The sequence below is a fragment of the Podarcis filfolensis genome (genome assembly GCF_964270895.1).
Source record: "Podarcis filfolensis genome assembly, chromosome: 5".
NCBI classification, from domain to species: Eukaryota; Metazoa; Chordata; class Lepidosauria; order Squamata; family Lacertidae; genus Podarcis; species Podarcis filfolensis.
This window is the reverse complement of record NC_139608.1, coordinates 3,708,148-3,734,411: the sequence shown is the minus strand read 5'-3', so window position 1 is coordinate 3,734,411 and position 26,264 is coordinate 3,708,148. Positions and strand designations below refer to the sequence as shown.

The 26,264-nt window shown below is 47.3% G+C and overlaps 1 protein-coding gene across 10 annotated transcripts in view; it reads right to left on the bottom strand.

Annotated features, from left to right (window-relative positions):
* TNK2 (tyrosine kinase non receptor 2) overlaps positions 1-26,264 on the bottom strand; it is a 104,801-nt gene that overhangs the window by 49,045 nt on the left and 29,492 nt on the right. For 8 of the 10 annotated variants that reach the window (XM_083612746.1, XM_083612750.1, XM_083612747.1 and 5 more), the window contains one exon: positions 1,807-1,984. In XM_083612746.1, the coding sequence (XP_083468872.1) occupies positions 1,807-1,984 (178 nt within the window). Of the gene's footprint in view, positions 1-1,806; positions 1,985-19,061; positions 19,728-26,264 lie in introns of those variants that run through there. The other 2 variants (XM_083612745.1, XM_083612744.1) reach the window with 2 other exon arrangements.

Below are 26,264 nucleotides of genomic sequence, written 5' to 3'. Positions count from 1 at the left end.
TTTGGACTGGCGTGCTTTCAAACTGCTAGGTTGGCAGGAGCAGGGACCGAGCAACGGGAGCTCACCCCGTCATGGGGATTTGAGCCGCCGACCTTCTGATCGGCAAGCCCTAGGCTCAGTGGTTTAACCCAAAGCACCACCCGCTTCCCTAGTTTTAAAAATACTTGGAAATAAAAATTCATAATGCACTTCACATTTATGTGGCGCTTGGGCGGTGCAATCCTACAGTCTGTTCCACTGTCAAGCGGTTCTTACCATCAGAAAGTTCTTCCTTCTGTTTAGTTGGAATCAACATTCTGCAATTTGAATCCCTATGAAGCAGCGGAAAACACGCTTGGCTCCCTCTTCCGTGTGACAGCCCTTTGGAGATTTGAAGATGATTTATGCTCATGATGGTATTGGGGCGGTTATACACAATCCTGCTTTCTATGTTTTGCCCTTGTGAAACCCAGCAGGGAGCAGGATAGGTGCAAAACGGGAACTCCACCTGTCATTGCCTCTGGCTCAGCCTATTCTCTGCCTCCACTTCACTAGTTCTATAACCAAATTTCCATAACCTTGGAACTCCCTGCCTATTGATATCAGGCATTAACATTCTATGACCTTTTAAATGTGTCTGTGGGAGGCTGTTTTCTGTTTGTTTGTTTGTTTTGCTTGTGTTTTATTATGTATTCAGTATTTCCGTTTTGTATTTTTATGTTGTGAACCGCCCTGTGATTTCCGGGTGAAGGGTGGCATGCAAATTTAATAATAAGAAGAACAATTTGTGGCCGTATTATAGCGCTGTGCTCTAAACCACTGAGCCTCTTGGGCTTGCCGATCAGAAGGTCGGCGGTTCGAATCTGCATGATGGGGTGAGCTCTTGTTGCTCTGTCCCAGCTCCTGCCAACTCAGTAGTTCGAAAGCATGCCAGTACAAGTAGATAAATAGGTACCACTGCGGTGGGATGGTAAAATGGCATTTCCGTGCGCTCTGGCTTCCATCACGGTGTCCCGTTACGCCAGAAGCGGTTTAGTCCTTCTGGCCGCATGACCCAGAAAGCTGTCGTTGGACAAACACCGGCAACCTTGGCCTGAAAAGTGAGATGATTGCTGCACCTCAAAGTCACCTTTGACTGGACTTAACTGTCCAGGGGCCCTTTACCTTTTTTCCTTTACCTTACCTATACCAGATCATCCACACATCTGGTGTGTGGATGATCATCTAACATCTGGAGTTGTCCTCCTGCACTAGAGAACAACCAAAGTGGGACAGAAAATAAAGCTGGACATTTGTGGTACAAAAAGTTATGGGATTTCCGTAGCAAGTACTGGGGTATGCTCTGATTGGCAAGAACCAGTGTGTTTGCCTTGAAACCGTTGAAAGCAGGATTGCAAAGAGAAGTTTAGAGTGATTAGGTATATTTTAATTTAGTTAATTATGTAATAGGTTTATGTTAGAAATGAATATGGGTGTTGAATTTGATGTTTGTAATTTTTCTTTTTTTGGTTTTGGAAATAAAATAATAATAATAATAATAATAATAATAATAATAATAATAATAATAATAGCAGGATTGCATATAACTACCCTGAGACCTTCACAGATTCAGAGATTTGTAGAGTTGGAAGGGACCCCAGGGGTCATCCAGCCCAACCCCCTGTAATGCAGGAGTCTCAGCTAAAGCATCCGTGAGCACAAATCGTCATCAACGCACAATAAAAAGGACACCCGGATTTGCTCCAGAGCATCCTCCTTCCCTTTCGCTTCCGATCCCGTGATGCTGCTGCCGGTTGAGTCGGCGTTAAGTGGCGGGGACTCGCTTACCAGGCCTCCCCATGCCAATCTTCTCCAGATCCTCATTCTTGACATATTCGAAGTGCGAGAGGCGCGTGACGTTGAGGTCGTCGCGGATGCGCAAAAAGTACTGCTGCAGCTGGACCTCAGTTAACAGTTCCAGCAGCCAGTCCGTTCCTTCATCTGCTTGCATGCCACAGCTCAGCTTCTGCAGGGAAACAGAAGGAAGAAAAAGTCAGGCAGGTGAGGGTGGGGGTCATGGTTTTAGGAAACGGTCACCCCAACTTCTCCTCGGCTGGGGAGCAGGCAGAGGCCCAGGAAATTTGGAGAGCCAGAATTATGGATTTTGGGCAGGCGGGTATGTGTGAACCGTCAATCTTTACCATCAAGGGCAAAAAGGATAGGTGTCATATTCAGTACTTAGGTTAAAACTATAAGGGACGTACGCAAACCTTTTAGAAACCATAGAATCATAGATCCGCCGTTTTGACCTCAAAAGCAAAGCAACATGTTGCTAAACACTTCAAATCTGGGAATTACAGCCTGTCAGGCTTATCAATAACTGCTACTCAACAGATCTCGCAAAAGGAGAAAACTTTTATGGAAGCACACAATGGGGATTATCTGGGCTGGGGGGGGGGCTAAGCAGCAAGGAGGTGGCAGAGGGGCTCCGGAGGTGTAAATGACCGTAAGACTTTGAAAAGCTGCCTCCAGTTCACCGCTACTGTCAAATTAATTAAACTATAAATAGTTTAAACTGGATTTTGGATAAATGGGCCATCAGCTGCTACTGTAACTGAACCTTGTTGTGTTATGATCTTCCTTCGTGGGCTGTGCAAACCCACAAATCTGAGCAATGCTTTTTCATAGGTGAGGGAGGGGGCACTGGGGGTGTTTAAGGGACCAAGCAAGGGGGGGTGGCCCCAGAAAGTTTGGGAACCGAGTCTGGTGGCCACAACGCAAGGCATCGTCCTGCGCTGCTTGGTGCATCCACCGCGGGGATCCGAAGGCGATCTGGAAGTTTAAACACCCCTGTTTTTTTGTGCGGAAGTTAATCATTTAAACAGAGCGTGGCTTTGTCCAGGGATGGGAGAGAGCTGGGGGGAGGATAAGACCAGAAGCCCCTTACAGGAGTCTTGGAACAAGCCAGCTTGCAGCCAAGATTTCCTCGTCCGACTATCTCCCACTGCTGTCACAAACGGGTCGGACCTGGGCCTGGCCTTTCCCAGGGGGCAGCCGAAACCCCATTAGCCCCCCAGCCCTGCTTAATGGACAGTTAATAGGTCTCCTGGCCAGCTTCCCAGAGGAACGTGTGGCTCACAGAAAGGCCTTCTGTTCTTGCTCTGAACGATTCCACATTTGCGGCACGGGGTCCCCGGGAGTCTGCCAGCGGAGTCGGGGGGCCGGAAGGAATCCCGGCCAAAAGGAGTCTGGATTTCGCATCAGGGTGGGAGGAAGAAGAGACCCGCGAGCCGCGCTCGGTGGGAAATGGGGCTGCTGGGGAGGAAGCCGTGGTTTGGGGGGTCTCTTTCAGACCGTCTGGAGAAGCGATGGTGGCCGAAAAGGGCAGGCAAGGCTCAGGTACGATTGTGGAGGTGGAGGAGAGGAAGGAGCCACGGAGGAAGCAAAGGCGGCGATGTACACGAACAAGAGCCAGTGCTGTAGAGATGGAAGGGCCCCCCAAGGGACATCTAGTCTAACCCTCTGCAATGCAGGAATCACGGCTGAAAAATCCCTGGAAATCCAGCTTTCCGTAAATGAGTCGACCACCTTCCACGGTAGGCCTTTCCACAATAGAATGGCTTGGTGTCAGGAACCCCTTCCGAATGTTGAGTCAGAATCTCCATTCTTGCAATCTGAATATGTTGGTTCAGGTACCACCCTGTGGCGCAGCAGAGAAAACCTTGCTCCAGCAGCAAGAATACTTATTGCAAAGTATTGGAAGACACAAGATCTACCCACTTTGGAAGAATGGCAGATGAAGGTGATGGACTATATGGGATTGGCAGAAATGACTGGCAGAATCCGAGACCAGGGAGAAGAGTCGGTGGAAGAAGACTGGAAGAAATTTAAAGACTATCTGCAGAAACACTGTAAAATTAATGAATGTTAGAATGATGTTGGATAGAAATTAAGTGGTTTCCAGCTGTAATGCTTTAAGAGAATATGAAAAAAGGGTTATAAATAGGTAAAAACATAATGGTAAGGATTTGCTGAACCAACAATTTGAGGTGGAATACAAAAAAGGGAGGTATGAGGAGGTCTGGGAAACAAGCTAAAGGAAAATAAGCAATGGAAAATTTGTGTGTTTTTAATTATTTTTATTTTGTATTTTTGTTATTTTTTTCATTTTATTGTAATACTTTAAATTTTTTTAATAAATATCTTATATAAAAAAAGAGAAAACCTTGCTCCGACTTCCATATCATACAGCCCTTCGGAGAATTGAAGGTGCTGTGGTCTCCAAACACCCCCAGCCCACCATCACACTTCCAGATCTTGCATTCCTCCCCCCCTCTTTTTTTGAAGCAGGGTGGTACAATTTCATCCGAAATACTATATTTGTGTTACTTTTATTGCTGTTAGCCACTCTGAGCCCGGCTTCGGCTAGGGAGGGCGGGATATAAATAAAAATTATTATTATTATTATTACAGTGGTACCTCGGATTACATAACGCTTCAGGTTACATACGCTTCAGGTTACAGACTCTGCTAACCCAGAAATAGTACCTCGGGTTAAGAACTTTGCTTCAGGATGAGAACAGAAATCGTGCTCTGGCTGCACAGCAGCAGCAGGAGGCCTCATTAGCTAAAGTGGTGCTTCAGGTTAAGAACAGTTTCAGGTTGAGAACGGACCTCCGGAACGACTTAAGTACTTAGCCTGCGGTACCACTGTATTATTATTATTATTATTATTATTATTATTATTATTATTATTATATTTAAGAAGGCCCTCAAGAGCACTTAGCAAGCACTTTTTGCAAAGGATCAGCTCCATGGGTCCAAGTCTTCAGCTTCCACGGTGCGTCCCAGTCTTCAAAGCACGTCACAGATTCTCATGATGCAATCATTACAACAACCTTTTAACGCAGAACTGTACTTTTATCCCAATACTGAAGATGGACCGAGAGGGAGGGAGGCCTGGGTTAGCCAACGTAGTGCCGTCTCCAGCCAACAGGCTTGCTATCTGCGGTTGATGGGAGATGTAGGGACCACATCCACTACCCTAGATATACACGCCTATTCACAAATGTCCCACTGAATCCAAATTGCAGCCTAAGGCAACCTAGCAAGGTCATGGCGATAAAGATACTGTATCCCAGATCTATAACCTGATCTCTTAGTCACTAGAGACACTGGCTCACAAATACACTTACATAACACACACACACAAAGAAACACATGCTAACATTAACCATCAGCTGCCAAGTTTGCTTGTATTCCTCTTCCCTCCCCATCGCTCTTTCCTTTCATGCTGTGTCTTTTTAGAGTGCGAGCCTCAGGGTAGGGGCTGCTACTCGTACAAATACATAAGCCACTGTTGGAGCCTTTCCGGCTGAAGATTTAGGAGGAGAAATGCTTTGAATAAACAGCATAAATAAATATAAAAATGATTCTTAGTAACTTTTTCGAAAATAAAAAAATGGGGAGAAGGGGGAAATAATTCTTAGGGGACACCAAATGATTCAGCGCCTCTGGAATCTTCCACCCAGAACAAATCCTATTGATCCCTACGGTCCTCTCTCAATTTCTGTGGAGAGGCGGGTGGCAATGCGGATCAAGGCCTTTTCACTCGCAGCGTTTCACCTCTGGGACTGCCCCCACCCATTCGCCAGGCCTCATTTTTGAGGACCTTTATTTGTCAAATTTACTGTATTTTTTGCTCTATAAGACTCACTTTTTCCCTCCTAAAAAGTAAGGGGAAATGTGTGTGTGTCTTATGGAGCGAATGCAGGCTGTGCAGCTATCCCAGAAGCCAGAACAGCAAGAGGGATCGCTGATTTCGCTGCGCATCGATCCCTCTTGCTGTTCTGGCTTCTGAGATTCAGAATATTTTTTTTCTTGTTTTCCTCCTCCAAAAACTAGGTGCATCTTGTGGTCTGGTGCGTCTTATAGAGCGAAAAATACAGTACAGTGGTGCCTCGCAAGACGAAATTAATTCGTTCCGCAAGTTTTTTCTTCTTGCGAGTTTTTCGTCTTGCGAAGCACGGTTTCCCATAGGAATGCATTGAAAATCAATTAATGCGTTCCTATGGAGACCGCTTGCCAGGCTGGCGGTGCAGAGAAGGGCTTTTCTCCCCACCGCAAGCCTTCAGGACAGGTCCGGGAACAGAGGGGAAGGCGCGCAGCGCTTCTCCTCTGTTCCCGGGGCTTGCGGTGGGAGGAGGGTTTTTCCTCCCCACCGCCAACATTCAGAACAGCATTCTGAATGTTGGCGGTGGGAAGGAAAACCCTCCTCCCACCGCAAGTCTTCAGGACAGCCATCCGAAGGCTGGCGCGGGGAGAAGGTCTCTCCGCCCCACCGCCAGCCTTCGGAGGAGGTCCGAGGACAGTGGGGAAGACGCGCTGCGCTTCCCCGCTGTCCTGGAGATTTCCCTATGGGCTTTCGTCTTGCAAAGGAAGCCCATAGGGAAATTCGTTTTGCGAAGCGCCTCCAAAACGGAAAACCCTTTCGTCTAGCGGGTTTTTCATCTTGCGAGGCGTTCGTCTTGCGGGGCACCACTGTATATCCTGCCTTTCCCTCCATGGAGTTCAAGGCAGCACACATGGTTCTCCCTCTCCCCATTTCGTCCTCACAGCAACCTTGCGAGGTAGACCATTTCTGCATGCTGCCCCTCCCAGACCTCCAAGCTTCCCACGGGGTTTGATGGTGCCCGCTGCTGCTGCCAAACCGACCCCTGAACAAATCAATCCATAAGAAAACCTGCTGGGTTTAGTTTCTTGAAAACAGACAAAAGCACGAAGGACTAGTATCTTGAGGGTGCAAGCAGAGACCTCCCTAGAAAAGAGTGTTTGCACGTAGTGCTCAAGGAATGCCTCATCCCATGCCCACAACAGCCAGGCTTTCTAAAGCAGCCGGGGGCACCCTCATTGGCACAAACCCTGGCACGCACACAGAGACAGCTTGTACCTGGGTTCAAGGTGAAGAAAACTGGTTGGAAGCTGCCAGAGACGCTGCAATTCCAGCAAATGCAAGTGGCGTCACAAATGAAAGTTACAGCGAAGAGTTGCAGGCAGAGGAGGCTCGAATCGGACCCTCTCTTCCTGCCTGTTTTTGCACCCAGCGGTGCCATGCCTTGCTGGTGCCCGGAGGTGACGTCACATCCTGTGGGTTCTGTTGCCCTGCCCAGACTTCTCCTCTGCACCATTCAAAGCTTCAGGGTTTGCAGGCGTTTTAAAATGAAAGATTTCTCCGCTTGGAAATCAACAACTATTCCATATGTATATATTGAAATTTAAAAAATTAAGGTCTTTTATATACAGTGGTACCTCGGGTTACATACATTTCAGGTTACATATGCTTTAGGTTACACACTCCGCTAACCCAGAAATAGTGCTTCAGGTTAAGAACTTTGCTTCAGGATGAGAACAGAAATCGTGCTCCGGTGGCGCGGCGGCAGCAGGAGGCCCCATTAGCTAAAGTGGTGCTTCAGGTTAAGAACAGTTTCAGGTTAAGAACGGACCTCCGGAACAAATTAAGTACTTAACCCGAGGTACCACTGTATATGTAATAAATGCTCATCAATGTACCAAGCAAACACGTACATAAATATATAAACCACATGTCTGAAGCAGCACAGGAAAACAGCCATGAAGCTATTTTGGCTCCCAAAATGACCAAATGTTTTCTCTGCAAAGTCAAAGGAACTTGGAAAAGCCTCCCCACTGTCTTTTCCTTCACAAATCCTGTCTTAAGGGTATGTCTGTGTATGAATAGCGTGAGCCTGTGACCTCGCTCAGGAACTAAGTATTTATCATTACAAAAGACTGGCCAGGCTCCCCAGGGTATCCAATCAAGTGAGCATTAATAGGTAACCTGCCAGACAGGAGGTAAACAATGCACTCAGATTTCTGTTGTAGACCACCCTTTCTGTGATGTAGGTATGATGTTTCTGGGGGTGGTCTTGGACTCCAAGGCGGGCAATTTAAAATGTCTATATAAGGGCAGACACACCTTTGTTCTGGGTCCTCATCCTTCTCCTGCGTGTGAAGGGGGCACCCTTTTGCAACAGTTCAATAAAGATCAGGCTTACTAGCTGCTTTGCTTCTCAATATTCTCTGCTTGGCCTCAGTTATTTTCTCCAACTGATGGAGAACCTACAAAGGACTCTATAAGGGCTCTTGTGTCCCCCATTAAGGGAAAAAGGGCAGATTTTCGTTTATTACAGAGTCTATCTCCTCCCCACCCCCTTTCAAATTGTTCTAGATGGCCACACTTGTGTGTGCGAGCACACTTGTGGTGACGGTGTCTGCAAAACGTCCCGGAATTAAAAACATTGCACGTTGTCACAATAAATAAATCTGTGGCTTCTTTTCGCACCGTCTGCACAAGAATGATATCTCTGAGCATGCGCAGAGCTCCTGGCTGCTGAGGAACCACAATATGCTCTGCCGCGCAGTACACGTTTCGAATTTGCCAATGAAAAAAGACATAGAATCATAGAGTTCAAAGGGACCCTGAGGGTCATCTAGGCCAACCCCCTACAATGCAGGAATTTCGAACCCACAACCCTGAGATAATGAGTCTCACGCTCTGCCAACCGAGCCATCAGAGTTCTCCTAAATACATATTGCTGAATAACTGGAGAAATAAAATAAATAATTCTTATGGTGCTTTTCACCAGCTCAAATGACAGTAATTTTGTGCCGTGCTAAAATATTGGTTTCTAGGCATTTCCTGACTGAGGCTATCAATGAGGTGCTATTTGATGTTGGAATGAAGTTATGTGGTTTTAGCAGAAATGTTACAAAGGATTAAGAAAAAACAGACTGTTAATTGGCGAAAGGAGGGAAAGTTAAGTTATATTATATTAAGATAAATTACAGGACAAAAATTGGAAAAGAGGGAAAGGATTTGCTGAAATAGCTAACTGAACTAGAATACAAAAAAGGGAGGTGTGAGGAGGTCAAGGAAACAAGCAAATGGAAGATAAGTTATGGGAAGGTTCATTGTGTTTTTTAATTGTTTCTATTTTTCTATTTTTTTTCTTTTTCGTATTGTACTGTTTTCGTTTAATTTGGTGTTTTCTTCTTTTTTCTTTTTGTAACCTCTAAAATTTTAATAAATATTACTTTAAAAAAACAAAAAAACCCCAATGAGGTGCTATTTATAAGGAAACAAGCCATAAGCCTTTTCTTTTCTCGCACTTAGCATCTTCACAGCCAAACAGCGACCGAAGTAACAGAGCAAAAAATTATGGTTAATGCTCAGTCAAAATTATGGTTTTTGTTGTTATATTTGGAAATTCAATAAATTTGTTATTTAAAAAAATATGGTGAATTTGAGCAGCAAATGGTTGCCGTCCCATCCTGAAGGAGGGGATTATTGCCAGTTTAGGACGAGAAGGCGGCCCTTTGAGAAAGACCCTTCCCCACCCGATATTGTTCCCCACAGAACCCCACAAGTCTACCTCATATTATAATACACTTTGCTAATAAATGTAGGTGTATCAGAAACCCTGTATTACTCCAAAGGAGCTTGCCCAGACTCTGAGATTTTCTGATAAGCCCCATTTCTCACTCCTGCTGTAGGGGACAGACGGACCCCAAGGGCCTCAAAAATGACAGCAGAATCCGGGACCAGGAAGAAGAGGCGGTGGAAGAAGACTGGAAGAAATTTAAAGACTATTTGCAGAAATGTTGCAAAATTAATGAATGTTAGAATGATGTTGGATAGAAATTAAGTGGTTTCCAGCTGTAATGCTTTAAGAATATGGAAGAAGGGTATAAGTAGGTAAAAAAAATAATAACTAAAATGGTGTTGGATTGGAAATAAGTGGTATTGGCAACGAAGTTAATAAGAATATGCAAAAATGAATTGATAATGTATGAAAATACTGAGTTATAAAATGTTAAGTTATAGAGATAAGATAAATGAAAGAGGGTAAGGATTTGCTGATTTGATTATTTAAATGGGAATACGAGAAGGGGAGGTGTGAGGAAGTCAAAGAAACAAGCAAACGAGTTTTATGTTATGAAAAATAAATGTTTTTAATTTTTCTTGCTGTTTCTGTATGTTTTATTTATCTTTTTATTTTTTATTTTTTCTCTTTTATTATTATGTGTTTTTGTATATTTGTCTTTGTAAAATCTTAATAAATATTTCTTAAAAAAAATAAATGACAGCTCTTTCATAAACTGCTGGCAAAGCCTTTGCTCTTATCGCGAGAACACAAGTTGCTACACACCCAGGTTCACAGCACACACAACGCAAAGCGCAACAGCTTTTGCAACAAAATGTATTTATGTGAAGGCCACACAGTGAATTAAAGCTATGTAAGCAAATGCTTATACTTATGCTTGAAGTAAAATGTATCTAAATGGGTTTTGGTTAACAACAGCTAGTTTTCTTCCTTGAATGAGGTAATGAGAGAGGTTTCTGTGCATGATTGGAGAAAAATTTAACGCTTTGTGTAAGAAACCTGTAAGTAAACGCCACCCCCCGCCCCGGCAATGGCATGGGGTTCAGCCTTTGTGGAAGTGATCCCGCTGAACTTATTGCTTTGCAAAGTAATAAAATCATTGGACTCTATCTCTTCCTGGCTCCTGAGTTTTATTGGCAAGACCCAGGAACTACAGTGGTACCTCGGGTTAAGTACTTAATTCGTTACGGAGGTCCGTTCTTAACTGAAACTGTTCTTAACCTGAAGCACCACTTTAGCTAATGGGGCCTCCTGCTGCCGCCGCGCCGCTGGAGCACGATTTCTGTTCTCATCCTGAAGCAAAGTTCTTAACCTGAAGCACTATTTCTGGGTTAGCGGAGTCTGTAACCTGAAGCGTATGTAACCTGAAGCATATGCAACCTGCATGGGCTTTGTTTGCTTGCAACACTGCCACCTTCACAGACACGTTTGGTGAGGACGCAAGACAGGGCCTTCTCGGTGGCTGCTCCTAGACAGTGGAACTCCCTTCCACAGCCTCTGCAAAAGCGGAGCCTCAAAAGCCCAGGACAAGAGTCATTTTGCCCTCTCTGCTTTGCTCTCGCCAACCAGCCAGCAAAACATTTTTTGTTCCAACAGACCTTTGGTGGCTAAGTGGCTGCTGCGAGAGGGCCTTCAAGGGGCGCTGCTCTTCATGTGTGTTTTAAAAATGAATCTAAGTCATTTCGGCACTGCTTTCAATAGGTCCGTTTAATTGTTTTCAACTGTTTGTTGTTCGTTTTCAGATGCATCCGCGTTAATGTACGTCGTGAGCCACCTTCCACGGAGAAGGGCAGGGCACAAGCGAAACAAATCAATGGGTGTAGATGCATTTTGATGGCAAGCTAATGTTTACTGCAGGACATTTCCCGCATAGTTTGCCGTGGAAAAGCAGCAGGTAGATAGAGTTAAACTGGACTCGGGTAAACGGGTGTTGCGAGGTTTTGCAAAAGGCGGCAGAACCTGTTTGGCTGAAGGTGACAGTAGGACGCGAGAAAGGCGTGCATTTGAGAGGTGGGAATAGCGAGCCAAGCTAAGAGGCTTGTCTGAGCACACAAATGCTGAAACTGCTTTATCAAGGCCCCTGAGCATGTGTTTTACAGATGTCCAAGTGAGCACACTGAGCATCGCTCTGCAGACTGCCCTCCCAATGTACACGGAAGGTGGAGGAGAAAAGGGATCTGTGCAATGAGGCTTCTGTGCACACACCTCTCCCTGCCAACACTTTCTGCATTTGCGCAAGCCAGGGCCAGTGGATCCATGCGTATCCCTTGTTTCCTTATAAGTAGCTCATCGTTCCATGGCTGTATCTTGCAAAAACCCAGCGGCCTTTTCCTTTTTACACACTGATCATCTTCACAGTCAAACACTGACCGAAGAAACAGATCATAAAACTGAATACAGTGGTACCTCGGGTTAAGAACTTAATTCGTTCTGGAGGTCCGTTCTTAACCTGAAACTGTACTTAAACCTGAAGCACCACTTTAGCTAATGGGGCCTCCTTGCTGCCGCTGCACAATTTCTGTTCTCATCCTGAAGCAAAGTTCTTAAGCCGAGGTACTATTTCTGGGTTAGCGGAGTCTGTAACCTGAAGTGTCTGTAACCTGAAGCGTCTGTAACCCGAGGTACCACTGTATAATAATAATAATAATAATAATAATAATAATAATAATGATAAAATAGTACCCTGCCTATCAGACTGGGCTGCCGTCCTGGTCAGCTTCCCAAAAACTGAAAAACATAGTAAGGCAATCCTATCAGATGCGCGGAAAATCCAAAAAGAGGTTTTGCGGAACCCAGCTTCAATTCAGCAGGTGAAATTGGGTTTTCGCAAGTGTGTCTGGGTTTGCCAAAGTGTGGGTGAGCTCTGACTGCCCCACTGAATTCAGCAAGACTTGAGTTGAAGCAAACAGGTGCAGGATTGAGCTGGGCACATTTGAATGATCCACCCGCACACAGAAAACTAGCTCTTCAAGGTGACGACAAGGCTTGCCTCCTCCCTGACCTTCTCTGTTTCCGTTGGCAGGGAGCTCCTTTTGGACCAAATTCTTTTGCGTGCCTTATTGGCAAAAGTCCACAGGCACGTCCTACACTTAAAACAGTTACCCCCACTTTAACACGTGTGGCTTCCCCCGAAGCATCCTGGGGGTTGTAGTTGGTTAAGGGTCACCTGATGTATGGAAGTGAGAGAGCTGGACCATCAAGAAGGCTATTCGCCGAAGAATGGATGCTTTTGAATTCTGGTGCTGGAGGAGACTCTTGAGAGTACCCTGGACTGCAAGAAGATCCAACCTATCCATTCTGAAGGAAATCAGCCCTGAGTGCTCCCTGGAAGGACAGATCCTGAAGCTGAGGCTCCAAGACTTTGGCCACCTCATGAGAAGAGAAGACTCCCTGGAAAAGACCCTGATGTTGGGAAAGATGGAGGGCACAAGGAGAAGGAGACGACAGAGGACGAGGTGGTGGGACAGTGTTCTCGAAGCGACCAGCATGAGTTTGACCAAACTGCGGGAGGTAGTGGAAGACAGGAGGGCCTGGCGTGCTCTGGTCCAGGGGGTCACGAAGAGTCGGACACGACTAAACGACTGAACAACAACAACAACAAGAGTCACCTGACACCTCTCAGCAATCATAAGAAGCTACAGGTGTGGGCCAAAACATTTGGGGAGGTCCCAGTTTGTGGAAGACTGCTCTAATGGGTTTTAAAGTGGGTCAGTGATTCCCCCAAAACTCCAGGATGAATGAATGTGGACTGTCCTGTTCCAGAAACATGCTATAAATACAACAAATACATTTTCCTTCTCTTGGTTAGCATTTCCTTTTTACAGGACTCGCCGTTGTGGGATCTCCACTCTGCTCTGCTTTTTAAAAGGCCATCTGGGCTTGATCTGCAAGCGGAGCAACAAAGCTACTCCCTCCGTTCTTGGCTCGCTGTCCAGTCGCTGGTAAACTGCCCTCCCAGTTAAACATCTGGCCCCGATTTCAGGGAAAAGCAACAACAATGGCATTTGTTTGGCTTTCCGATCCCAGCTGTGCTCACTTGCTCTGCTGGAGTGAAGAGCCCTTCTCAGCCGGAGACCAAGGACCCATTCACACAAGGAGGATGCAGAGGTTATTCTGGGATGGAGTGCATGTTGACTCAGAAGTAAATCCCATTGCACTCAATGGGAGTGATGCCAACTCCCTGGTTTAAATGTACAGCCTCAATTTACGGTGGGGTGGCTATGAAGGACTTGCTCACAAATTTATTGACAGCTGCACGAATTATAATACAGTGGTACCTCGGTTTATGAACTTGATCCGTTCCGGAAGTCCGTTCTTAAACCAAAACCGTTCTAAAACCGAGGCGAGCTTTCCCTAATGAGGCCTTCCGCCCTTCCACCGTTTGGCTTCCGTTGCTAGACCGATGTAAAGTTCGCTAACTTCTGATTTTGTGGAGTTCGTAAACCAAATAGTTCATTAACAGGGCTGTTCGTAAACCGAGGTACCACTGTAGCTAGGAAGGGGCAAGCAGAATATAAAATGGAAGAACGGTATAAAGAGGTGTGGGATACAGCTATTAATGATAAATTAATATGTGCAATTAAGGTAAGATGGGGAATATGCAGGAAAAAATGATTTTGAGGAGATAGGGAGGGTGCTTGTAGAATTTGTACTGTTAAAACGGAAAGGGGTCAAACTATCGCAAGAGGTGTTGAAATTTTGGGAGCTTGGATAGTTACAGTGGAATGGTCTCAGTGATGGGGTCACTTTCTTTCTTATTTATTTAAGATTATTACTTTGTCTAATAATAATACAGTGGTACCTTGGGTTACATACGCTTCAGGTTACATACGCTTCAGGTTACAGACTCTGCCAACCCAGAAATAGTACCTCAGATTAAGAGCTTTGCCCCAGGATGAGAACAGAAATCGTGTGGCGGCGGCGCAGCAGCAGCGAGAGGCCCCATTAGCTAAAGTGGTGCTTCAGGTTAAGAACAGTTTCAAGTTAAGAACGGACCTCCGGAACAAATTAAGTTCCTAACCCGAGGTGCCACTGTAATAATAATAATAATAATAATAATAATAATAATAATAATAATAATATTAACGTACAGCCTAAGTCGGTTGCAGCAAACATAACTGGAGGGTCTTTGGGGCAAAGACAAGAGCTGCAAACACACCACAAGAACATGAGAGAATTCGTAAGTGTCTGCTGGATCCGGCCAATGGCCCCTCTAGTCCATCATCCTGTTCTCACAGAGGCCAACCAAGAGGCCTGCAAGAAACCTGCAAGGATTCGAGCACAAGAGCTCAATCAGCCTCTTCTCCACTTGGCCGGATAGGAGAAAGAGACCTAATTCAGCTGCAGAGACGTTTTCCCTCTGAACCTACTGGCTGCCTTGGGTTCCAGTTCCACCTCTTTCCACGGCACCTTTGGGGAGGCAAACACCCAGCTGCACGCTTACCTGGGACTCCAATTGCGCTAAAGATTTTACAAGCGCCGTTTTACAAGCCCCTGCGAGAGGACTTACTGTACAACCATGAGGATCAGACCATAAGGCATATATCTCCGGCTACCTTCAGACCTCTTTCGTGAACATCCGTTGAAAGACCTACATTGGCTCCCAGTACGTTTCCGAGCACAATTCAAAGTGTTGGTGCTGACCTTGAAAGCCCTAAACGGCCTCAGTCCGGTATACCTGAAGGAGCGTCTCCACCCCCATCGTTCTGCCTGGACACTGAGGTCCAGCGCCGAGGGCCTTCTGGCGGTTCCCTCACTCCGAGAAGCCAAGTTACAGGGAACCAGGCAGAGGGCCTTCTCGGTGGTGGCACCCGCCCTGTGGAACACCCTCCCACCAGATGTCAAAGAGATAAACAACTACCAGACTTCTATGAGACATCTGAAGGCAGCCCTGTTTAGGGAAGCTTTTAATGTTTGATGTATTACAGTATTTTAATATTTTTTTGGAAGCCGCCCAGAGTGGCTGGGGAAGCCCAGCCAGATGGGCGGGGTATAAATAATAAATTATTATTATTATTATTCGATTGTGCGACGGCATCAAAGCAAGTGCTGCCATACAGCACACTTCCTACTCGAATTGGAAGGGAACACAGGGGCCATCTGGTCCACCCCCAGGAATGCAAGAATATTTCGCCCAATGTGGGGCTCAAACCCACGGCCCTGAGGTTAAGAGTCTCATGCTCTGCCGCCCAGAAATGGAAACAAGAGGAGATGCCGACGAAAGAAGAATGGCAAACAAAATTAATGGACTACGCAGAATTGGACAAAATGACAGGAAGGATTCGAAAGCTGCGGGAACAGAGATTTACAGAAGACTGGAAGAAATATACGAACTATTTGTTGAGCAACTGTAACCAACAAATTACGCTGGTAGGACTGCAAGAAGCTGTGTAAGGAGAAATCTATGAAGCATTGCAAATTAGAGAAGGAACAGTGATATTAGTTGTGAATTAATTGAAGAAGTGGGGAAAGTGTATTTAGAGATTAGATTGGGAAAATTTCAGATGAGATTGATGGAAGTCAAAAAAATTGTATAAGATGTCAAAATGTGTTTAATTACTGTTGAAAATGATATGCTGAAAATTAATAAAAAATTTTATATATATATATATATATATATATATATATATATATATAGTCTCGTGCTCTGCCGACTGAGCTACTGAGCTATCCCAGCGGCATAATTTCCCTTACTGCAAAAACAGTTGGGGGGGTGGCAGCCCAGGTGGCACAAACCCCCTTTGATGGCAGGACCTGAATTTGCAAGCCTGTTCTTGAATCCCACCTGAAAATAGCGGTTGTCCTCAGATGCCTCTAGTCTAGCGAAAAGGAGGATATGAAGGAAGGCAACCCACAAAAGCAACAAACTTGTGTGTTTGCAATCCAATGGGCCCCCCGCAGCCACGCCAATTCTTCTCTGCCCCCTTCCCTGCCTTCTTGGCTCGCCTTTCCCAAGAACCTCCCTGCTTCCCCAGACAGAGTGGGGTGGGGAAGGAGAGTCTGCCTTGCTATTCTTGGGCTGCAGCCACTTCAAGCTTCCACACGACAATACAGATTCTCTGTGGTGCAGGCTGGGCTAAAAATATTTGGGGCTGCGTCCAGTGGGAGAAAGTGGACGTCCCTTTTGCAAGAAGGGAAAGAGAGAGTTGCAGTTTCTGGTCAAGAAGCATTCAAGTTTGGAGACTATTTGAGAGGCAGCCTGGTGCAATTGGGACAGGGCGGGAGACCCGGGTTCAAATCCTTACTCGGCCAGGAAGCTGACTGGGCCACCTGGAGACAGTCCCTGCCTCTCAGCCTAATGTACCTCACAGGGTTGCTGTGAGGATAAAAATGAGAGGAGAAGTATGCAGGCCACCTTAAACTCCTTGGAGTTGTTCCTGCATTGCAGCGGGTTGGACTAGATGACCCGTGGGGTCCCAACTTTTAAAATGAATTGATTTTAGGATGCTGTGTTACTTTTATTGTTGTTAGCCGCTCTAAGCCCGGCTTTGGCTGGGGAGGGGGGGATATAAATAAAATTTTATTATTATTTTTATTAACACTATGATTCTTTGTTTCACAATTTGATCCTTTCATGTGGTTTTGTTCTGTGGTGTTTTATGCATCGTGTGTTGCTGTTATTTCTCTTGATTATCGTTTAGTAATTATTTCCCAGAACAAACTTAGTTGGTCTCTAAGGTGCTACTGGACAATTTTTAATTTTTTTTATTTATTTTGACTGCGTCAGACCAACACGGCTACCTACCTGAATCTAATTACTTCTTGTAATTGTTAAGAAAGGATTTCTGTTCGGTTATTATCTCGTGGTATTTAATTGTATTGTGTGCTGTTCTAATGGATTATTGAATATTACTTTATTTGATACGAGTTGTTCATTCTCAAGTTAAGTTTTTATTATGAATTCTTTGTACTGAGTCAGATGGTTATACGGTGCGTGAACTTTGTTGCTTCTCCAGCTTGCAAACCGCCTTGGGTATAGCAATATGGAAAGGCGACAGACAAATCAAAAGTGAAACGAAATAAAAATGGGATACAAATGTAGTAATAATAAAATAGTAACCCTGTCTGGCCCTGTTCAAAGTATGCAAACTTCCCCTGGACTCCTTATCCCTGTAGAATTATTATCATAAACTGCACAGCTTAGACAAAGTTGCAACGTGGCAGCTACTGTTTTGGAGTAATGAAACTGCTTTATCCTGAGCCCAACCATTGGTCCATATAGTGTAATATTGTCTACACTGGCTGGCAGCGTCTCTCTAAGGTTCTCAGAACAGGATGTCCCCCAGAGACTGAATCTGAGACCTTCTGCATGCAAAGCTGATATTATTATTATTATTATTATTATTATTATTATTATTATTATTATTAATTATTATTGCCACCCATCTGGCTGTTCCACCATCTCTCCGACAGGTCAAGTCCGTGACAGGTGAGGTAGCAGTGGCTAAGATGGAGTGCAGTCCAGGACATGTCTACTCAGAAGTAAAGCCCAGTGATTTCAATCAGACTTACTCCCAAGTAAATGTCTATAGGGCTGGAGGCTGCAATCCTATGTACACCTTCCTGGAACTAAGCCCAGCTGAAATCAGTGGGAGTTGCTTCTGAGCAGACATGCAAAAGCTTGTGCTGAGCTAACGCTCTGGATTTGAATCACACCGCTCCAAAATCTGCATTATGGCACAAAGGACAGTGGCCCACCTTCCAGGGTTGTAGCAAAGATCTCAGCCAATGTATGTGGAGTGTTCTGAGCACTCAAAAGCACCATGTACAGGCTAACTATGTAATCCTTTCGTTTGCGTTCACACAGAGGTGTCTTTCCCTTAGGGGAAGCCTGTTTAGGGTTACAGTTTTGAAATCTGCTTCTCACAGCAGAAACAACGGAGAAGAAAGTTTAGAAGCTGGCATGCAGCAAAAGGGAACCCCTTTTTGCCGACAAAATTCAGAAGAGCAAAAAGCTGGAACCTGGAAAGGAAGGACTGCGATGAGCCGCCGCGTCTGTGCTGATGTCACACGAACTAGGACCACTGTTTCTCCCCCCCCCAAAAAAACACTGCATGGATGGGAAATTTTCCTGTGAGTTTATGGTTGAGAATGGATTTAAAAGCCAGGTCCCTTTTGTCCAGATTCTGACACGCTTTCTGCTGTGCGCCACTGCTGCAGGGTTTATGCAATGTGCTGGGCCAGTCACATGTGAGGATGCACAGACCCAGATTGCTTTTGCTTGCACCAGTCCCTACATCAGTCCCTGGCACTAGCCCTATGCGGAAGGTGCGTTCTCATGAGGATCTCTAGACCAGGGGTGGCTACCTTTTGGGGCCCCTGGTGTTGCTGAACTCCAGCTCCTGCCATCCCAGAATATTGGCCCTGCTGCCAGCTGGAAGGCCGCAAGTTCCCTACCCACCCTCCTACCCCAAAGTAAAGCAGGACTATCCTTGCTTCAGCTTCCCGGAGATGGACCTTCGTAACTCAGACCATAGCGTAGCGGAACGGCGCCTACAGAGCAAGCAGCTAAAGAGGTGGCTCTAGTAAGCCAGCCAGGCTGCGCGCTCGCGCAGAAAGCAGCAGGGGAAGGCCAACGCCGAAAGGGAGAGGAGGCAGGGCATTTCCTCATTGCAAACGGGTCTGCGCGCATCGTTCTCTTACCGTGTACATGCGGAAGCGGGCCAGAAATGGGAAGGAGCGCCGCAGAGCTTCAAAGCGGCGCATCTCTGCTACCCAGAGAGGATGCTCTCTGACAGCCTTCCTCCTGTCTTGATATGACCAATGCACCTTTGGGAAAGGGACCCACAACATAAACAGGAGAGGATCCTTGCACTGTCAGCGGCTAGCAAAAGTCCCCCAAACCACCAGAGTTGCAGCACAATCCAACCAAGGCTGACTCCATTGGAGGGCAAAGGCATCCATCAATCCAATCTCTAGATGCTTCAGGGAACACTTGCATGCGCCCAAGGAGAAATCCGAAGGTTTTCTGTGGATGACGGAGATTGATGCAGTTCCAGGCAGTCAATTTCAGAGGCGTCTGACCTTTCGGGGGGAGGCATCCTCCACACTGCCTCGGTGTCTCCCCAGGAAAAACCAAGCGGAGACTTCAGCAAGGGTCGTAGGTGTCAAAACTGCCTGTCCTGGCCTCCCTGAAATCTCCATGCTCAGCAAGAGGCAGCAAACCAGCTCAGGCTCCAACTTCCCAGCATCCGAAAGTTATCCGAATCCTGACAGGTCTGGGATCTGGGTTCCTCTGGGCAACCAGGGCAGGAGGGAGCTTGTTGTGCAGCTCTCCACAACAGGACACTGTTGAGTCTGGTGCGCGCTGCGCCTGCAATCGCGCATGCTTGTTTTCTTTCTCCTCTCCTCCCCTTTCCTCCTCTCTGGCCGGTCCCAAGGGAATCTCTCCCTCGCCTGCCCGCTAGCCTGGAACAGAGACTCTATGGTATTCGCAGGGAACGCAGTTTGACCGGCTGCCAAGAGGTCAGCTTTAACTGTGGGCTGGAGAGGCAATTTCCTGTGGGCCTCTGCCTGGGATTTCAAATCGCTTCTCAGGCTCTCCTCCAGCCGTCTAGCTCAGACCTTGCTGGCAGACCTGGCTGGCCAGGGAGCATCCTGGGTTACCCAGGTTTCCCGGCAACATTATCACAGAACTGCGGAGATGCCAGGGACCCCCAGGGGCCATCTAGTCCAACCCCCTGAAATGCAGGAATCACAGCTAAAGAATCCCTGGCAGATGGTTATCCAAGCTGTTTAAAAACATGCAATGATGGAGAGTCAACACGCTTTCGAGGGAGTCTGCTCCACAGTCAGACGGCTCTCACCATCTGAAACTTCTTCCTTATGTTTAGTCAGAATCTCCTTTCTCATCTCTGAATCCGTCGGTTCGAGTCCTGCCATCCGGAGCAGGAGAAAAGAAGCTTGCCCCCTTTTCCATGTGACTGCCTTTCCACAGAGCCTAGGACTTGCTGATCAGAAGGTCAGCGGTTTGAAACCCTGTGACGGGGTGAGCTCCTGTTGCTCGGTCCCTGCTCCTGCCAACCTAGCAGTTTGAAAGCACACCAGTGCAAGTAGATAAATAGGTACCGCTCTGGCAGGAAGGTAAACAGCGTTTCCGTGCGCTGCTCTGGTTCGCCAGAAGCGGCTTAGTCATGCTGGCCACATGACCCGGAAGCTGTACGCCGGCTCCCTTGGTCAATAAAGTGAGATGAGTGCCGCAACCCCAGAGTCGTCCGCAAGTGGACTTAACTGTCACGGGTCCCTTTACCTTTACCTATCGTATCTTCAAATACAGTGGACGCTCGGGTTGCGAACGTGATCTGTGCGGGATGCACGTTCGCAACCCGCAGCGGTGCGTCTGCTCATGCGCGGGTTGCAATTTGGCGCTTCTGCACATGCACAAAGCACAATATAGCGCTTTTGCACATGCGCGACCGCCAAAACGCAGAAGTAACCCGTTCCGGTACTTCCAGGTTTCGGCTGGTGCGTAACCCAAAAAAACGCAACCTGAAGCGGCTGTAACCCAAGGTATGACTGTATCTGAATTCTCAGTCTTCTTTTCTCCAGGCCAAATGCCCCCAGTTCCTTCAACGTTTCCTCATACGGCTTCATTTCCAGACCTTTGATCATCTCGGTCGCCCTCTTCTGCACACATTCTACCTTGCCGATAAACTGTGATTCCCAGAACTGGACAAAAATGGAGAAGCGTGCTTCGTTGTCCTAATTTGCAGTTAACGCTTTCCTTGGTGTCGAATTTGGGGCTGATGCAAAAATGTCAGTCTTTGTTTTTCCTCTCCTACTCCAGTGTGTACAACCCCACCAAACCCCCCCCCCCACCTAATTTGAGCCTGGAGCATAAGAAAGTGCCAAACCGGACGGAATGTCCTCGGCGGCAAAAGCCACTACAGGGGATAATTTGACGGCAGGCCTGGAAAAACGCTGGAGATGCGAGAGACCTGGAACTGCAGGAAACAGCGAAGTCGCCTCCTCTGCAAAACTGCTTCCTAGGCCTGCCGCAGGGGAATGATGTGGGAAGGGTCTCATCCTGCCCCGAAGCCCCCTTGGGCCTGCTGGGGATGGGGCAGAGCCCTTTCTTTAAGGCTTCCCAGCCTATGCACCTGACAGATGGCTGGTGGGGAGGCTGCGGGGGGAGGCGAAGGAGCAGGGAGCTTCCTCCAGCGCTAGGGTCTTGTCCCTCGTCCAAGCGGGGACGAAAACAGGAGGAAAACAGTGCGACCTTTGCGGTGCCCTGGCTCCTTAACACTGCTTTCTTGTCTTCCAGCACATCCCCAAGGAGAACAGCTGGCCGGATCTGGAGCTAAACATGTTCACTGCAGAGGGATGCTGAAGGCGTGAGGAGGCAGAGAGAAACAACAGGTTTCGGTTTTTTCCGGGTGGGGGGGTTTAGCAAAATCCCGGGGGAATGGGAGGCTTTCCTTCCTGTTTACCAATTCGCCTGGAACAATTCCCACACTTTCAAGGCAGTTAATAATAATAATAATAAAAAGCACCAAGCACCGTTTGAAGCATCACACTTTGAAAAAAAGTATGCATTTTTGTTGAAAAGGGAATGGGGGGGGGGGAGCCATGCAGAAAGATTGAGGGGAAAGCTTATTTTTGCAGCCGGCTTCTGATCAAATTGCAGACTTGCAGAGAATCGGTAGGCTGCCTTCCTCTCTTTTGCAGGGAAGGAAGCGCAACACGGGACACGTCAAAACAGCAGGTGCAACCAGAGGCCTGCAATGGAAAGAGCTCCAGGTGACTCGAGACAGCGAGCCAAGCCGCAAGCAGCTAGGGAGGGCCACCCCCTGACCCTCTCCTCTGTTCCTTAGCCAGTTTCAAAATGAATCAGGGAGTCCTTATTGACCCCAAAACTGGACTAGGAATGTAAGAAGCACTGTGCCAGATCAGATGAAGGGTTCATTGGCTGCAGCCAGATGCTTCCAGGAAGATCGCAAGCAAAGTGCAAAGGCAGCCAGCAAACCTCTGCTGCTACTTCTCCGTAGCTCAGGTCTTGGGTTCAATCGCAAGCAACCTCAGTTAAAAAGGAATCTCAGGCAGAAGAGCTGGCAAAGATCTCTCCTCGAAACTCTGTGAGTAGCAGGAAACTGTCTTATACTCCACATCCATAAGAAATCCATCTTGGCGGCATCTACACTTTGGAACTCCCTGCCACTTGATATCAGGCTGGCGCCTTCGCTGTACCCTTTTCGGCACCTGCTAAAGACATTTTTGTTTCGACAAGCCTACCCAGGTATCTAGAACGCTGGTGTGCTTTTAGCTTATTACTTTTTTTTTTTGGAACATTTTAATTGCTTTTATTAATAATATTGTCTCATTTTTTAATTTTATTTTTTGCAAGCTGCTTTGAGGGCGTTTTTAAACAATCAAGGGGTAGAGAGGTTTTATTAAATAAATAAATCATGCCAAGATATTGGTCCATCAACCTCAGGATTTGCCTACAGCAAAGATGGAGAACCCGAGGGCCATGTTCTCTTCTGGGGAGCCTGCCGGGGGCCGCATGGAAGGGGTGGGCAGGGCCATCTTTCCCTTTGCACAGTGGGGACGAAAACACACACACAGAAGGGGCATTGCCAGAGTCTGCCCGTGTCCTAGGGACTGGCAGCAACTGCCCTAGCTTTCAAACAGGGGCCTAATCCATCCCAAACTGGAGATGTAGCAGAATGAACCTATTTATTATTTCTTTGTTAAATGTATACCCTGCCCTTCACCCAAAAATCTCGGAGACGTTCACAAGGTAAGAGCACAAAATAAATAGTTAAAGCAAAACAGAATAATGACCACCACCACCCGCAAACACATTTGAAAGGTCCTGGAATATTAATCAGTCAAAGGCCTGGTCACCATAGAATTGTAGAGTTGGAAGGGACCCTGAGGGTCATCTAGTCCAGCCCCCTGCAATGCAGGAATTTGCAGTTGTCCCATGTGGGGATCGAACCCGCAACCTTGGAATTATCAGCACCACACTCTAACCAACTGAGCTATCCAGGCTGAAGAGGGACGTTTTCACCCGGCGTCTAAAAATATATAACGAGGGTGCCAGGCAAGCCTCCCTGGGGAGAGCATCCCACAAATGGGGAGCCACTGCAGAAAAGGCCCTGTTCTTGTGTTGCCGCCTTTCAGATGTCTAGTGAAGGAGGCACACAAAGAAGGACCTCAGATAAAGATCCTAGAGCCTGGGTCAGTTCATATTGGGCCCAGAAACTAATGGGCAGCCAGTGGAGCTGAGCCAGGATCAGAGTAATATGTGCAAACTGTCTTGCCCTGGTGACAATTTGGCTGCCAAATTCTGCACCAGCTGATGTTTCCATACCGTCCTTCAGAGGCAGCCCTACGTATAATGTGCTGCAGTCATCTAACCTAGAGGTTACAAGAGCATAGGCAAAGCGGCCCTCGGGAGAGATGCTGCCAGCCAGAAGAGGCTGCAATAGGCTCTATGGGCCAGTGGCCTAGCTCTGTATCAAATGTCTTCATCCTGAACGAGAAAGCTTCCTATATCTACTAGCTGTTGCCAGACCTCCCCTCCTCCGTAGCCTTCTTTAATCCCATTTTCAAGCCGGAGTCTGCTGCCACATCTGGTGGCAACAAACCCTGCCGTTTAAGTGTGTCGTGCGAAGAAGTACTCTCCCGGGTCTGTTCTGAATCTGTGCCACAACTCAGTTTTCCCTCCCTCTAATTTTTTGCAGCCTCCCGTGCCTCCGAGAAGAGTCAGGGAAAAGGATTCTTCGTGTGGGGCTTAATTCAAGCCAGAATTCCTGCAGCGCTCAGCCCCACAAATGGTTCTGAACAAGGCTGCGGAACTGCGCCAGAAGCAGGGAACAGGGCAGAGGAAGTCCTTGCCCAACCTCTTGCCCCCTTTCCCCAAATATGCAGAACCGTCCTTGCAAAGACCCATCGCTCAGCACGAGAGCGTGTGCTTGGCATGCAGAAGGTTCCCAGCTTCAATCCCCAGCGGCATCGCTAGGTAGCTACGAAAAGACTCCCTGGAGAGCTGGCAAACAGAAGGGGAAGAAATGGAGGCAGTGAGAGATTTTACTTTCTTAAGACAGCATCTTAAAAAGCAGAGACATCACCTTGCCAACAAAGGTCTGTATAGTTAAAGCTATGGTTTTCCCAGTAGTGATGTATGGAAGTGAGAGCTGGACCATAAAGAAGGCTGATCGCCAAAGAATTGATGCTTTTGAATTCTGGTGCTGGAGGAGACTCTGGAGAGTCCCATGGACTGCAAGAAGATCCAACAGATCGATTCTTAGGGAAATCAGCCCTGAGTGCTCACTGCAAGGACAGATCATGAAGCTGAGGCTCCAATACTTTGGCCACCTCATGAGAAGAGAAGACTCCCTGGAAAAGACCCTGATGTTGAGAAAGATGGAGGGCACAAGGAGAAGGGGACGACAGAGGACGAGATGGTGGGACAGTGTTCTCGAAGCTACCAGCATGAGTTTGACTAAACTGCGGGAGGCAGTGGAAGACAGGAGGGCCTGGCGTGCTCTGGTCCAGGGGGTCACGAAGAGGCAGACACGACTAAATGACTAAACAACAACAAACCCGCAGTTGTGGAATCGCAGAATCCAGAGGCCGTCTCCACCAAGAGGAGACCCCTGTCCATGCAGAGCAAATCAGCTGAGCCACATTTCAATGCCCTCCTCGCCCCTGGCACCACCTGGCAAACACCCTCTGGTGGAGACCACCAAATCCACCAGGACTTGCTCAGCATAGATGGCCCCCTCCTTCCCAGTAACAGAGACAGGGCATGAACCAGTAAGAAAGTCCCATGTCTGAGACCCAGCGAACCGGAGCTGAACGAGAAGAGCAGGCAGTTTGGCCTCCAAGTTCTGATCCGTTTGTGTCCCAGGCTGCCGCCCATATCGGTGCCTGATTTCTGAGCCCCCCAAGGCCACTGACCCACCTCGTCCCCCTCCAGGGCCGGGCCACCTCTGCCACCAACCAATCAGAGCTGAAGGAACGGATTCTCTCAACCCCAAACACAACGACCTACAAGATCTGGATTAGCGAGACAGGCTTTCTTTTTTAAAAAGGCATCTGAGAGCAAAAGGGGGAAAGGTGAAAATCAAAGACCCGCACCCCCTCTCTCCGTTTTATAGGAATATGTCTACTTACCTGCATGTGGCCCCTATCCAAAATGCACTTTCTCTCTCCATTGCCCTTGCTGAACATCAACAACACCGCCATTTCCCCTCCGATCGTCAGCTACTTTGGAATCTGGACGGTCCTGTTCCCCCCAATTGATCTGTTTACACTTCTAAAAAGACAATCCGGACTAACCAGCCCACATGTCCGCTTTGGGGCTGCGTTCTTCTGTTGAGTCAGTCGGGATTGCCAAAGGTACGTGCCTGACCCCTTGGCCTTGGACTGAGCACAGGAACCTGCCCCTGGTCCCTCCAGAGCAGTGTTACCTGCTCGGACTGGCAGCAGCTCTCCAGGGCTTAAAGCCAAGTGTGTGTGTGTGAGAGAGAAAAAGGAGCTGCAGCCTTCCGGACTACAACACCCATAATTCCCTGAGACATTGTTCATCCTGCCTGGGAATTATGGGAGTTGGGGTCCAATAACATCTGGAGGGCATCAGGTTCCACACCAGGTTTTTCCACCTCTGCTACCCAAGAGCTATTTAAACTGCAGAGTCCAGGGATTGAATCACAAGAATTGTCAGGGTGGATGGGACCCCGAGGGTCATCTAGCCCAACCCCCCGGAACAAAAGCATGTGCTTGGTCTCGCAGCCCTTGCCATCACTCTGGCATAATTGCAGACCAAACAGAGTTCCTCTGGGCAAATTTGGATCCAGGTCCAATTCTTTTTCAAAAGCAGGATTTCATACCACCTGG